Raw genomic sequence first — 13416 nt, 5'->3', positions numbered from 1 at the left:
AATTCAAATAAGGAGCAAACTAAAATGTGCCACGTTTTGAGCAAATGATGGTATGTTGGGGGAAAAAGAAGAGTACATCTAATCCTGGCAATAGGAATATACATACAGTAGCACAGACTTAAGAAAAATATAATCCCAGAACACTACAAACCCTCAAAGAATAGGTACTGTCAACCCCTCAGACAGGCCTTCCTTAATCACACTAACCCTTCACTCTGCTTTATTTTTATTCCCTTAGCATCTGCTATTACCTAAATTGTATCACATACATTATTTCATTGATTCTAATACACATTATTCTCATTTGTTAACCCCGCTGAAACCAGCATGCATTTTAGAATCGATACATTTACAACTACTGTCAGCCAGGTGGCAGCCTTGTTACTGTGTGAAAAACCTTCTGTGGATAACTCCTGGAAAGATTACAAAAGCGCCAGCATCAAAATGCTTCACATCAGACAAAAGACAATCTTTCTTTGCTTGCTGGGATATAGCTCCCCCACTACACTCTCAGCAACAAAGAACAGTAATTCATTTTTTAAAAAAATCTTCATATCCTCTAACATAGAACGGTGACTGGTACACAACAATTATCTCTGTGAATTTTTTTTTTTAGACGGAGTCTCACTCTGTCACCCAGGCTGGAGTGCAGTGGACCATCTGGCTCACTGCAGCCTCTGCCTCCTGGATATCAAGCGATTCTCCTGCCTCAGCCTCCCCAGTAGCTGGGATTACAGACGCCTGCCACCACGCCCGGATTTTTTTTCTTTTTTTTTTTTGAGACGGGGTCTCACTCTGTCGCCAGGCTGGGGTGCAATGGCGCAATCTCAGCTCACTGCAACATCTGCCTCCTGGGTTCAAGCGATTCTCCTGCCTCAGCCTCCCGAGTAGCTGAGAGTACTGATGCGTGCCACCAGGCCTGGATAATTTTTTGTATTTTTAGTAGAGACGGGGTTTCACCGTGTTAGCCAGGATGGCCTCGATCTCCTGACCTCGTGATCCGCCCGCCTCGGCCTCCCAAAGTGCTGGGATTACAGGCGTGAGCCCCTGCGTCCGGCCAATTTTTGTATTTTTGGTAGAGACTGGGTTTCACCATATTGGTCAGGCTGGTCTCGAACTCCTGACCTCAAGTGATCCGCTCACCTCGCCTCCCAAAGTGCTGGGATTACAGGCGTGAGCCACCACGCCCGGCCCAGTGTGACATTTTAATATCTATGAAATCATGATGGGTCCAACAGGATGGATCCTACACAGTTGGTCCTGATGTTCTTATCTTCTTAGTGGTACACATAATAATGGCAAGTCTTACAAGCAACGATATCTAAGATTTGAAGGAATTCAGTGGCAAAAAATTTGGAGGAACACAGAAATAATAAGGTGAGTGAACTGACCGCTCATTTCAAAAGATGAAGCCAAGGCTTAGTAAATCCAAGAAACGGAAATATAAGCTTAGTATTATTTTCGAGTTGTATAACTAAATATCCAAAGAAATAAGAACAAAAAGGGATAAATGTGATTGCCTCCGGAAAGGGGTAGTGCAGTTACCGTTTTTCGCTACAAACCAGTCTATACTAATTTTTACCACGTGCACATGCTTTTTAATGAACCGAAAATATATGATAGGAGGGATAAGTAAAAATACACAAAATCACAGAGACTTCGCACAGGGACATTAACATAGATACAGACAGAAAGACATCCAGGGACAAAGGGTGTCAAGGTGAGAATAAGGTACCTCCAGAAATTTCAGCTGGCAGTGCTAATTGCGACCATGAATTCCAAACCCAAATTTTGCGAATCTCTAAAGCATGACATCAACACTTGTTGCCTACTGCTGACAGGCCATTTTGCTTATCAGAAAGTCAAAATGAGGCCAGCAAAGGTCTGCAAGTGTATCCTTGTGCACTGGAATGAAAACTCACACTCGCTTAGGTGAATAATTACAAACTCTTCTTCGCTCAAACACTCAGCATTTACACAGCACCCTGTCATCTGCCCGGGTCTACTATCTGCACAGTGGCCGACTAAGGGGTACTAAGCACGGTCCCTACCCGAAAGCCTGACTATACTATGAGGAGGCAAACGCTGGGGAGAGGGGGCCGCTGCCTGAGGGGTAGGCGAATCGCAACTCTTAAGAACAGTGGCCGTGACATGCACAAACCCAGCTTTCCTTCCCTCCGCAGAACCACCCGAGGGCCCGCACCATCCCCGCTGAGACAGGACACCTTTCCCCAGAGAAAGCTAACCAGCTAGCAAACCTAACTTGCCCGGGGCGGGCTAGAGGCGCGCAGATCAAGCCCCGCCTCTCTCTCCCGCCCAAAGCAGGCGTAGAATCTTCGCAAAATGTCACAGGGCCAAGACTGAGCGCGCCAAAGCGGGACCCACCCCCAGGAGACGCGGATGCTCCGGGAAAGTCCCTCCCCTTCCTCTCTCTGCCCGCGCGAAGCTCATTCATTCTAGAGGCGGGCTACCAGTCCTCCCCGGCCGGCCATCCCGGCACTGCAAATCCGCTAGACGCTTTGTCTCGCGCCGGCCGGAAACTGGGGCGCGCACGCGAGCGCGTGCTCGCGCTCCAGATCCCCGAACCTGGGGCCTGCCGGGCCGCCTCTCCGCGCCGGCTCCCTGGGTTCGAGGTGCGAAAGCGGGAGCTCCTTCTTGGCAGTCCCAGGCGCGCACTTATCACGTCTCAGCGGGTATCCAAAACCTAGAAATGGGCATCACGGCCCCCCATCGCTACAGCTCGAGCCCCCTCCGCGACCCCTGCCTGCCTCGCTATGAACTCTAGATTCTTTCTCCTTTCCGGAGACCGAGACCCTGTTCCTTCAGAAGGACGCGTGCATCCTGGCCTCTGCTCCCACCCCACGGCAGAACCCGGTGAGCTGGCCGCCGCGGTTGCGCCCCCGCCCCTCCTTGGCGCTAACGCGGCCGCCAGCTAGCACTCACTTGAGGAGCAGCTGATCGTGTTCCGCCTTGCACTTGCCCAGCTCGATCTGCAGCTTGGCGCGCTCGCGGGCCGTGTCGTCGAGCGCGCGTCGCGCGTCGGCCAGCTCGGTCTCGTAGAGCGCCTTGAGGCCGGTGAGCTCGCGGCCGCGCACCTCCTCGCGCTCCGTCACCTGCAGCTGCAGCGCGCTGTTCTCCGTCTCTAGGCTGCGCACCTTGTCGATGTACACCGCCAGCCGGTCATTGAGCTCGCGCAGCTCCTCCTTCTCCTGGAGCCGCGACAGCCGCGTGGGGCTCAGCGGCGTGGTGGGGCCGCCAGCGCGGCTGCCCATCCGCGGCGGCACGGGGGTCGCAGTCGCCATGGCGGGCGGCGGAGACAGCGGGGCGGCGAGGCCGCGAGCGGGACCGTGACAAGGAGGGGACGGCAGGGGGCGAAGCGGGGACCGAAGGCACAAACCGGCGACCTGCGCTCACGTCCAGACGCTGGCGTTTGGAGGAACGGAGAAGCACCTGGGATGGCGGGAGGGAGCTCGATTACAGCACAAAGGGCAAAGGCGCGGGGAGGGAACTACGAATCAATCGATCGATCGCGAAATGCCCTTTGTAAGAAAACACACACACCCACTCACACACGCACGCGGGAAAATGCAAGACGAGGGTGACTGGAGGCCAAGCAGGGTCCGCGCCGCCGCCGTCTCCTGCTCGCAGCACTTTGTTTCCTCTCAGGCTGCACGGAGCGGCGGGCGGGGGGAGGAGGGCCGGGAGGGGCGGGCTGGAGGCAAGCCGCGGGGGGCGGAGGTGGCGCGGGCCGCGGTGCGGCACTCACCAACATGGCCGGCGCGCCCCGGCGCCTCCACGTGACCGCCATGGGCCAATGGGGAGCAGGCAGCGCGCTTCGGCGGTTCGGGGGCCGGACCTGTAAATTTAAAATCTGGCCCTCGCGCAACCGTCAGCTCGGCACGCCCTGCTGGGCGGTTCCGCGACCGGACTCGGGGCGGTAAGGAAGGACGCCTGGGACTACCCACCCGCGCGGCTCTGGGCCCAGCGCCCTCCGGGCCCTCCCGCCGCCCCGCGGGGACCCCTTGGAGGGGCCGGGCCTGCGAAAGGCGGGAAGGAGCCCGGAAGTTTCCGGGGCGGGTCTGCGCCACCGCCCACACTCGGCGGTTCAGGGAAATTCAAATATAAACGTCCCTAAAAGCCACACGCGAAACTCAAAAGTGTCCCCGGCCACCGCGGGCGTGGTAACCTTATCGCCTGCTCCGCCGGAGGGCTCGGGAAACGGCCTGGAGGCCGAGACGCTGTAGAATTACGTAATAGGCACTTGAGTCCGAGGTTCCAAATGCACGGCTTGCAGGTTCCAAGTACCAGCCTTTATTTTTCTCTCCGGTGGAAATCTGTATCAGGCAACTTCTTTCCATGAAATTGAGATCTGTGCGTCTTGAAGCCGACAGATTATCACACAAAAACCAGCAACCCTGATTTTAAATCATTTGCTACCAGTGTTAATGGGCAGTTCCTAATCCGTTTGTTTCTTAATTTAAGGATTTGTGGTATCGAAAAACAGCTCAGAAATGATACGATTAACATATGACGGTAAGTAAATACGAGAGCAAGCTGTTTCCTACTCCGTTAAAATCAGATGCATAAAAATCTGAACTTGTGACAATTTAAGATGAAATAGTTTTTTGCTTTTAAAAAGAGGCTCCCAAGATGTCACTGGCAGCTACTTCTATTAGAAAGCACATTTCATCCCTTTGAAAAGTTCCTAACTTTTAGGCTAACATTTATTGGGACTGAATGCCAGCACTAGGCTTTTCATGGATTACCCATCCACACAATGTCCGTGTGATGTGGGAAACTGGATTGTTTCTATTTGAAAATTCATCCGGGCGGGCGCGGTGCCTCACGCCTGTAATCCCAACACTTTGGGAGGCCGAGAGGGGGAGGATCACCTGAGGTCAGGAGTTCAAGACCAGCCTGACCAACATGGTGAAACCCCGTCTCTACAAAAATACAAAAATCAGCCGGGCATGATGGCGGGTGCCTGTAATCTCAGCTACTTGGAAGGCTGAGGTGGGAGAATCCCTTGAACCCGGAAAGGGGAGGTTGCAGTGAGCCGAGATGGCACCATTGCACTCCAGTCTGGGTGACAGGGAGACCCCGTCTCAAAAAAGAAAGAAAGAAACTATCCATTTTATAGATTCACTGCCTGAAGGCTGCTCAGCAGGACTGCGTTTGACAGGTCCCAGGATTCTAATTGACTCGAGTCTGGCCCTGAGCTATACCCTAGATGACCACCTTACCACCTATTAGGAACGCTTGTGTAATTAATGATTACTTACTTTAAAAATGGCAGAAATGGAAACCAGGATATTCTTTAACTATTAATCAAGTCGTGTACATAAGAATTAGTGAAGAGCACTGGGAGCTGCATATTCATCCCAGATGAATTTCTGGCACTCTGTGAATGATGACATTCTCTTTATTAATGGTTCTATTTCCTGTCCAGTTTCCTAAAATACTTCGTTGCTTTTTTTGGGGGGTGGGTAGGAGGGAGGGTGGCAGGGAGACGGAGTCTTACTCTGTCACCTAGGCTGGAGTGCAATGGCACAATCTCGGCTCACTGCAACTTCCACCTCCCGGGTTCAAGCGATTCTCCTGCCTCAGCCTCCTGAGCTGGGACCATCGCCACCATACCCGGCTAATTTTTTGTATTTTAGTAGAGACGGGGCTTCACCATGTTGCCCAGGCTGGTCTCGAACTCCTGAGCTCAGGCAATCCGCCCGCCTCGGCCTTCCAAAGTGCTAGAATTACAGGCGTGAGCCACCGCGCCCCGCCATGAAATACTTCCTTTCTTAACCTCATTGAGAATTAAAGAATCGAAAAGCTTAGACTTTAAGTATTCAAGTACTTAGACTTTAAGTGTTCAAGTAATCTTTTTTTTTTTTTTTTTTTTTTTTTTTTTTTGAGACGGAGTCTCGCTCTGTCACCCAGGCTGGAGTGCAGTGGCGCGATCTCGGCTCACTGCAAGCTCCGCCTCCTGGGTTCACGCCATTCTCCTGCCTCAGCCTCTCCAAGTAGCTGGGACTACAGGCGCCCGCCACCACGCCCGGCTAATTTTTTTTTTGTATTTTTAGTAGAGACGGGGTTTCACCGTGGTCTCGATCTCCTGACCTTGTGATCTGCCCGCCTCGGCCTCCCAAAGTGCTGGGATTACAAGCGTGAGCCACCGCGCCCGGCGTGTTCAAGTAATCTTAAACGGAACTTTAAAATCTAAATTACTGATGAGAAAACCGGCCGGGCGTGTGGCTCAGCCTGTAATCCCAGCACTTTGGGAGGCCGAGGCGGGCAGATCACTTGAGGTCGGAGTTCGAGACCAGCCTGTCAACATAGTGAAACGCCGCCTCTACTGAAAATACAAAAATTAAGGCCGGGCGCGGTGGCTCACGCTTGTAATCCCAGCACTTTGGGAGGCCGAGGCGAGCGGATCACGAGGTCAGGAGATCGAGACCGTGGTGAAACCCCGTCTCTACTAAAAATACAAAAAAAAATTAGCCGGGCGTGGTGGCGGGCGCCTGTAGTCCCAGCTACTCGGAGAGGCTGAGGCAGGAGAATGGCGTGAACCCGGGAGGCGGAGCTTGCAGTGAGCCGAGATTGCGCCACTGCACTCCAGCCTGGGTGACAGAGCGAGACTCCGTCTCAAAAAAAAAAAAAAAAAATTAGCCAGGTGTGGTGGTGCGTGCCTGTAGTCCCAGCTACTCCGGAGGCTGAGGCAGGAGGCAGGAGAATCTCTTGAACCTCAGAGGCGGAGGTTGCAGTGAGCTGAGATCGCGACACTGCCTGGGCATCAAAGTGAGACCTTATCTGCAAAAAAATAAAAAATTTTAAAAAAAGTTAAATAAAATATGTTACTAATGAGGAAATTAGACCAAAAGAAGGTGAGTGCTGGGTCCCAGGCTGTGGAACCAGGATTGGAATGTAAATCTGCTTGTTCTCACTTGGTTGTGAGACCCTTTCCACTACGATAGGTGATATAGTCAATCCATATGGTTTTATGGTTTTCATTCCTTGCTCCCGTTTACCTGTCTTTTAAAAATATTTGGTTGGGAGGCCGAGGCTGGCGGAACACGAGGTCAAGAGATGGAGACCATCCTGGCCAACATAGTGAAACCCCGTCTCTACTAAAAATACAAAAAAAAAAAAGATAGCTGGGCGCGGTGGCACGTGCCTGTAGTCCCAGCTACTCAAGAGGCTGAGGCAGGCGAATCGCTTGAACCCGGGAGGCGGAGTTTGCCGTGAGCCGAGATCGCGCCACTGCACTCCAGCCTGGCGACAGAGCGAGACTCTGTCTCAAAAAAAAAAAAAAAAAAATTTGTAAGTTTTCTTTTAAAATTATTTCCTGTCCATGTTTTACAGTTTTAAGATTAGATGTGATTCCAGCAATGATCTCTATTGCTCTCAACCCCATGAAGCTTTCTGTTTTTTGTTTTTTGTTTTTTTTTTGAGACAGAGTTTCGTTCTTCTTGCCCAAGCTGCAGTGCAGTGGCACGATCTCAGCTCACCACAACCTCCATCTCCAGGGTTCAAGCGATTCTCCTACCTCAGCCTCACGAGTAGCTGGGATTACAGGCATGCGCCACTAAACCCGGCTAATTTTGTATTTTTAGTAGAGACGAGGTTTCATCATGTTGGTTGTGCTGGTCTCGAGCTCCTGACCTCGTGATGCACCAGCCTCAGCCTCCCAAAATGCTGGGATCATAGGCGTGAGCCACTGCGCCCGGCCTGAAGCTTTCTATTGATAGAGTTCCTCAATTTTCAGATTATTTGAAGAGGCTCACATTATACATGCCCTATTATATAAAACAACTTTCTTGGAGTCAGACAGTTGAGGATGTGCTACTGATAGCTGTATAACTGTAAGAAAATTATTTCGTGATTTCCTTCAAGGAAAATGGAAATGGAGCCGGGCACAGTGGCTCACGCCTGTAATCTCAGCACTTTGGGAGGCCGAGGCGGGCAGATGACGAGGTCAAGAAATCGAGACCATCCTGGCCAACACGGCGAAACCCCGTCTCTACTAAACATACAAAAAAGCTAGGCATGGTGGTGCGTGCCTGTAGTCCCAGCTGCTGTGGAGGCTGAGGCAGGAGAATCTCTTGAACCCAAGAGGCGGAGGTTGCAGTGAGCCGAGATGGCGTCACTGCACTCCAGCCTGGCGACACAGCGAGACTCTGTCTCAAAAAAAAAAAAAAAAAAAAAAATGCCGGGCTCGGTGGCTTATGCCTGTAATCCCAGCTCTTTGGGAGGCTAAGGCAGGTGGATCACCTGAGGTCAGGAGTTCGATACCAGCCTGACCAACATGGAGAAACCCCGTCTCTACTAAAAATACAAAATTAGGCGGGCGTGGTGGCACATGCCTGTAATCCCAGCTACTCAGGAGGTTGAGGCAGGAGAATCGCTTGAACCTGGGAGGCAGAGGTTACGGTGAGCTGAGATGGCACCATTGCACTCTAGCCTGGGCAACAAGAGCAAAACTCCGTCTCAAAAAAAAAAGAAGAAAGAAAAGAAAATGGGGGCCGGACGCGGTGGCTCACACCTGTAATCTCAGCACCTTGGGAGGCCAAGATGGGCGGATCACCTGAGGTCGGGAGTTCGAGACCAGCCTGACCAACATGGAGAAACCTCATCTCTACTAAAAATATAAAATTAGCCGGGCGTGCTGGCTCATGCCTGTAATCCCAGCTACTCAGGAGGCTGAGGCAGAAGAATCGCTTAAACCTGGGAGGTGGAGGTTGCGGTGAGCCGAGATCGTGCCATTGCACTCCAGGCTGGGCAACAAGAGCAAAACTCATCTCAAAAAAAAAAGAAAAAAGAAAAAGAACGAAAGAAAAGAAAAGAAAATGGAAATGATTTCTACCTTGCACAGGATTTGTAAAGATTTAATAAAACAATATATGCAGTATGTTAGACATACAACATGTGAAGGCTAAATAGTAACTCTTACTAATAGTAATCATGTGTTTCCAGTCAAAATCAAGGAAAAAGAATGGAAAATCTTGAAGCCTTAGAATTAGGTAATTGCGGCCGGGCATAGTGGCTCAGACTTGTAATCCCAGCACCTTGGGAGGACGAGGCGGGTGGATCACTTGAGGCCAGGAGTTTGAGACCAACCTGGCCAACACGGTGAAACTCCATCTCTACTAAAAATACAAAAAACTAGCCATGCGTGGTGGCAGGCGCCTGTAATCGCAGTTACTCGGGAGGCTGAGGCAGGAGAATCGTTTGATCCTGGGAGGCAGAGGTTGCAGTGGGCCGAGGTGGTACCCTTGTATTCCAGCCTGGGCAACAAGAGCGAAACTCCGTAGCAAAAAAAAAAAAACACACACACACACAAGAATTAGACAATTGTGCACATTTTTGGTCAGGTACTTTACAAAATATACACTTTCCTTATTCTCTAGGTGTTTCCCATACCTAATGCTAAACCTGGATTATGGCCTTCTGTACTCTCATACTAAGTTAGTCAAGCTCCCTTTATTCAAGTAATTCCTGAAATTTTATCCCTCCAAAGTTTTCCCCCAATGAATTAGAAGTAACAAATTTGTAAGTTTGGTGACAACACTTCAGCATTTACTAGGACAGTGGTGATTTCAAATATCCTACCTTTGTTTTTACTATACACCTCCATTTCCTTCTCAGGGCACATGTCCTGATTATTGGTTAGACCATATATATCCCTACCAAGTCTCAAAATGCCATGCCATCATTTTCCCTCGTCCATACTCCTCCTACAACTACCTCACTACATGTGAAGAACTTAATTGACATTTGTCCTACTTTATGTATGTCATTTGGATCTGGGACAGAAAAATATAGGATACATAAGACATCTGGGGAGAAGAGGCCATACTAGGATGAGGTGAGAAGGAACGGGGAGGAGAGACTGAAAGCTTAGCAGTAACTCACTTTTGTCTTGGGAGAGGGGAGTGACAGCTGGCAGATAAATTGAGTATACGTCGCAAACAAATAGGATAGCTACGACTGTGACACAAAATGAAATAAAAAATTGCTAAATGGTATCTCTTCAATATATGTTTGCTGAATGGATGAAGAAATAACTGAATACATGACCTTCTGCTGGAACAGGTTTTTTGACTAAATATATTTTACAAACTTGATACTTTTTCCAGTAGTTATAAAACTGTAGACATCATGTTTTAGAAGGTTGAGTGACTATCCAGAATGTCGTCCAAGTCTGATTTTGATTTTTGTGTTAAAAAAAAAAAAGCTTTGGAGTTTTAAAGTATATTTACCATCTTTAAGAGGATTCAGGTAGCACAGCCACCTGAAGTTTTTATACTACTCAAACTTGTTTTCCTTTTTTTTTTTTTTTTATAGGTAGGGGTTTTAAATTCTGAGAGTAAGAACAAAAATTTTAAAATTAAAAAAAAATAGGGGTGAATGACCAGGAGTGGTGGCTCACGCCTGTAATCCCACGACTTTTGGAGGCCAAGGCGGGCAGATCACCTGAGGTCAGGAGTTCAAGACCAGCCTGGCCAACATGGCGAATCCCCATCTCTACTAAAAATACAAAAATTAGCTGAATGTGGTGGCAGTTGCCTGTAATCCCAGACACTCAGGAGGCTGAGGCAGGAGAATCGCTTGAACCCAGGAGGCAGAGGTTGGAGTAAGCCGAGATCACGCCATTGTACTCCAGCCTGGGCAATGAAGCAAGACTCCATCTCAAAGAAAAAAAAAATAGGGGTGAAGCAGAGTCAAGTGACAACAAACCACATAGGATTCCCACAAGAATGAGGAATTCATCCTAAAAAGGATAAGAAGAGGCTGAACAAACAAAAACAACATACCATATGTTTATCTACTTCATGGAGCTTCAGCAAGAGAAACTAGTCTCCTTCAGGCCTAAATGCCCAGAGATTCGCATATTTTAGGAAAACTGGCCGGATGCAGTGGCTCACACCTGTAATCCCAGCACTTTGGGAGGCCAAGGCGGGCAGATCACCTGATCAAGACCAGCCTGGCCAACATGGTGAAACCCCATCTCTACTAAAAACGTAAAAATTAGCCGGGCGTGCTGGTGAGCACCTATAATCCCAGCTACTTGGGAGGCTGAGGCAGGAGCATCACTTGAACCCAGGAGTCAGAGGCTGCAGTGGGCTGAGATCATGCCACTGCACTCAACCTGGGCAACCAAGAGCAAAACTCTGTCTCAAAAAAAAAAAAAGTCATTTATTTGCTCACTCATTAATCCGTGCATTTATTCAACAAACATTTGTTGAACACTTACTACATGCCAAGCAAGGAATGTCTAAGGTACCTGATCCCTGCTTGGAGAAGCTCAACGGTCCAGCTATGCGCAGGCAAACATGTATATAATAAATTATGCCTCAAAATGTCAAGTACTAAACAGGCATGAACAAAGCGGTGTAGGCATGTTAAGGATGGAGCAAGTTTCTGTGTGCAGGAGGAGGGAGCAGACAAGATGATCTCTAAGCTGGGCTTCTGAGAATATCAGCCTCCAGGGACTGGCAAAAGGACTCAGAACCTTGTGGAGGGCTGTAAATGGCAACCCACAGCCCCCAGGGAGAATTAGAGAGAAACCCCGGACAGAATCTCTAATTCCTCATGGTGTGCTTTTTATTTCAAACCACACCAAGCAGGAGGTGCTTTAAACTAGGAATTTGTAAAGTGGTAAGAGAAGTGTATTTTAGTCAATAATCTTAACTTAGGTCTGGCTTACATTAGTCAAGAAAAATGGAAAATTGAGAAAATTACCATATAATTTTTAAAAAGTAAATTACTGAAGCTGTCATAACAGTTACGCCTTGCCTAAAGGCCGGGCGCGGTGGCTCTCACCTGTAATCCCAGCACTTTGGGAGGCCAAGCGGGTGGATCACGAGGTCAGGAGATCGAGACCATCTTGGCCAACACGGTGAAACCCCGTTTTTACTAAAAATACAAAAAACTAGCCAGGTGTGGTGGCGGGTGCCTGTAGTCCCAGCTACTGGGGAGGCTGAGGCAGGAGAATGGCGTGAACCTGGGAGGCAGAGCTTGCCGTGAGCCGAGATCATGCCACTGCATTCCAGCCTGGGCAATAGAGCAAGACTCCGTCTCAAAAAAAAAAAAAAAACAGTTATACCTTGCCTAAAGCAAAACAAAAACAGAAAAACCAATGAAGCAAGAAATGCTAGAGTACCTCCTATGTGCAAGAGACTCCACTGGATGATTGAATTTTGTTTTGTTTCAAATTTGAAAAGAAATGAGGTCTTGCCATGTTGCCCAGGGTGGTCTCCAACTCCTGGGCTCAGGCAATCCTCTGCCTTGGCCTCCCAAAGTGCTGGGATTACAGACATGAGCCACCATGCCTGGCCTAGGAGTTTTTTGTTTTGTTTGTTTGTTTGTTTGTTTGTTTGTTTTTGAGACGGAGTCTTGCTCTGTCGCCCAGGCTGGAGTGCAGTGGCGCAATCTCGGCTCACTGCAAGCTCCGCCTCCCGGGTTCACGCCATTCTCCTGCCTCAGCCTCTCCGAGTGCTGGGACTACAGGCGCCCGCCACCACGCCCGGCTAATTTTTTGTATTTTTAGTAGAGACGGGGTTTCACCGTGGTCTCGATCTCCTGACCTCGTGATCCGCCCGCCTCGGCCTCCCAAAGTGCTGGGATTACAAGCGTGAGCCACCGCGCCCGGCCTTGTTTGTTTGTTTTTAAGTATAAGATATAGTTCTTTCCATCAGTGAAGGCACTGTATTGTGTGTGTGTGTGTGTGTAAATAAAATGTTTACATGTGATTAAATAGGGTAAGCAATGATGCCATAAATTATGAAGGCCCAAAGGATTGACATTGATGACAAGTGTCAAATCACTGAAACTGCTGAAATTTTTTTTTTTTTTTTTTTTTAAAGACAGAGTCTGGCTCTGTCGCCCAGGCTGGAGTGCAATGGTGTGATCTCGGCTCACTGCAAGCTCCGCCTTCCGGGTTCACGCCATTCTCCTGCCTCAGCCTCCCGAGTAGCTGGGACTACAGGCGCCTCCCACCACAGCTGGCAATTTTTTTTTTTTTTTTTTTTTTTTTTTTTGAAACGGAGTCTTGCTCTCTCCCCCAGGCTGGAGTGCAGTGGCGCGATCTCGGCTCACTGCAAGCTCCGCCTCCCGGGTTCACGCCATTCTCCTGCCTCAGCCTCCCAAGTAGCTGGGACTACAGGCACCCGCCACTGCACCCGGCTAATTTTTTGTATTTTTTTAGTAGAGACGGGGTTTCACCGTGTTAGCCAGGATGGTCTCGATCTCCTGACCTTGTGATCCGCCCGCCTCGGCCTCCCAAGTGCTGGGATTACAGGCTTGAGCCACCGCGCCCGGCTCCACAGCTGGCAATTTTTTGTACTTTTTAGTAGAGACGGGGTTTCACCATATAAGCCAGGATGGTCTCGATCTCCTGACCTTCTGATCCGCCTGCCTCGG

The 13416-nt window shown here is 49.5% G+C and overlaps 1 protein-coding gene across 1 annotated transcript in view; it reads right to left on the bottom strand.

Moving 5' to 3' along the window:
- The window catches only part of LMNB1 (lamin B1), a 57352-nt gene extending 53560 nt beyond the window's left edge, over positions 1-3792 (bottom strand). The window contains exons 1-2 of the mRNA XM_063612971.1: positions 3570-3792; positions 2944-3450 (exon numbers count right to left, since the gene is read on the bottom strand). Coding sequence (XP_063469041.1) covers positions 2944-3302 — 359 coding nt within the window. The 5' untranslated portion in view covers positions 3303-3450; positions 3570-3792. The remainder of the gene's footprint in view (positions 1-2943; positions 3451-3569) is intronic.
- Positions 3793-13416: the final 9624 nt, after the last annotated feature.

This window comes from Symphalangus syndactylus, chromosome 11, assembly GCF_028878055.3.
Source record: "Symphalangus syndactylus isolate Jambi chromosome 11, NHGRI_mSymSyn1-v2.1_pri, whole genome shotgun sequence".
Lineage (NCBI taxonomy): Eukaryota > Metazoa > Chordata > Mammalia > Primates > Hylobatidae > Symphalangus > Symphalangus syndactylus.
This window is presented reverse-complemented; position numbering and strand designations above follow the sequence as displayed.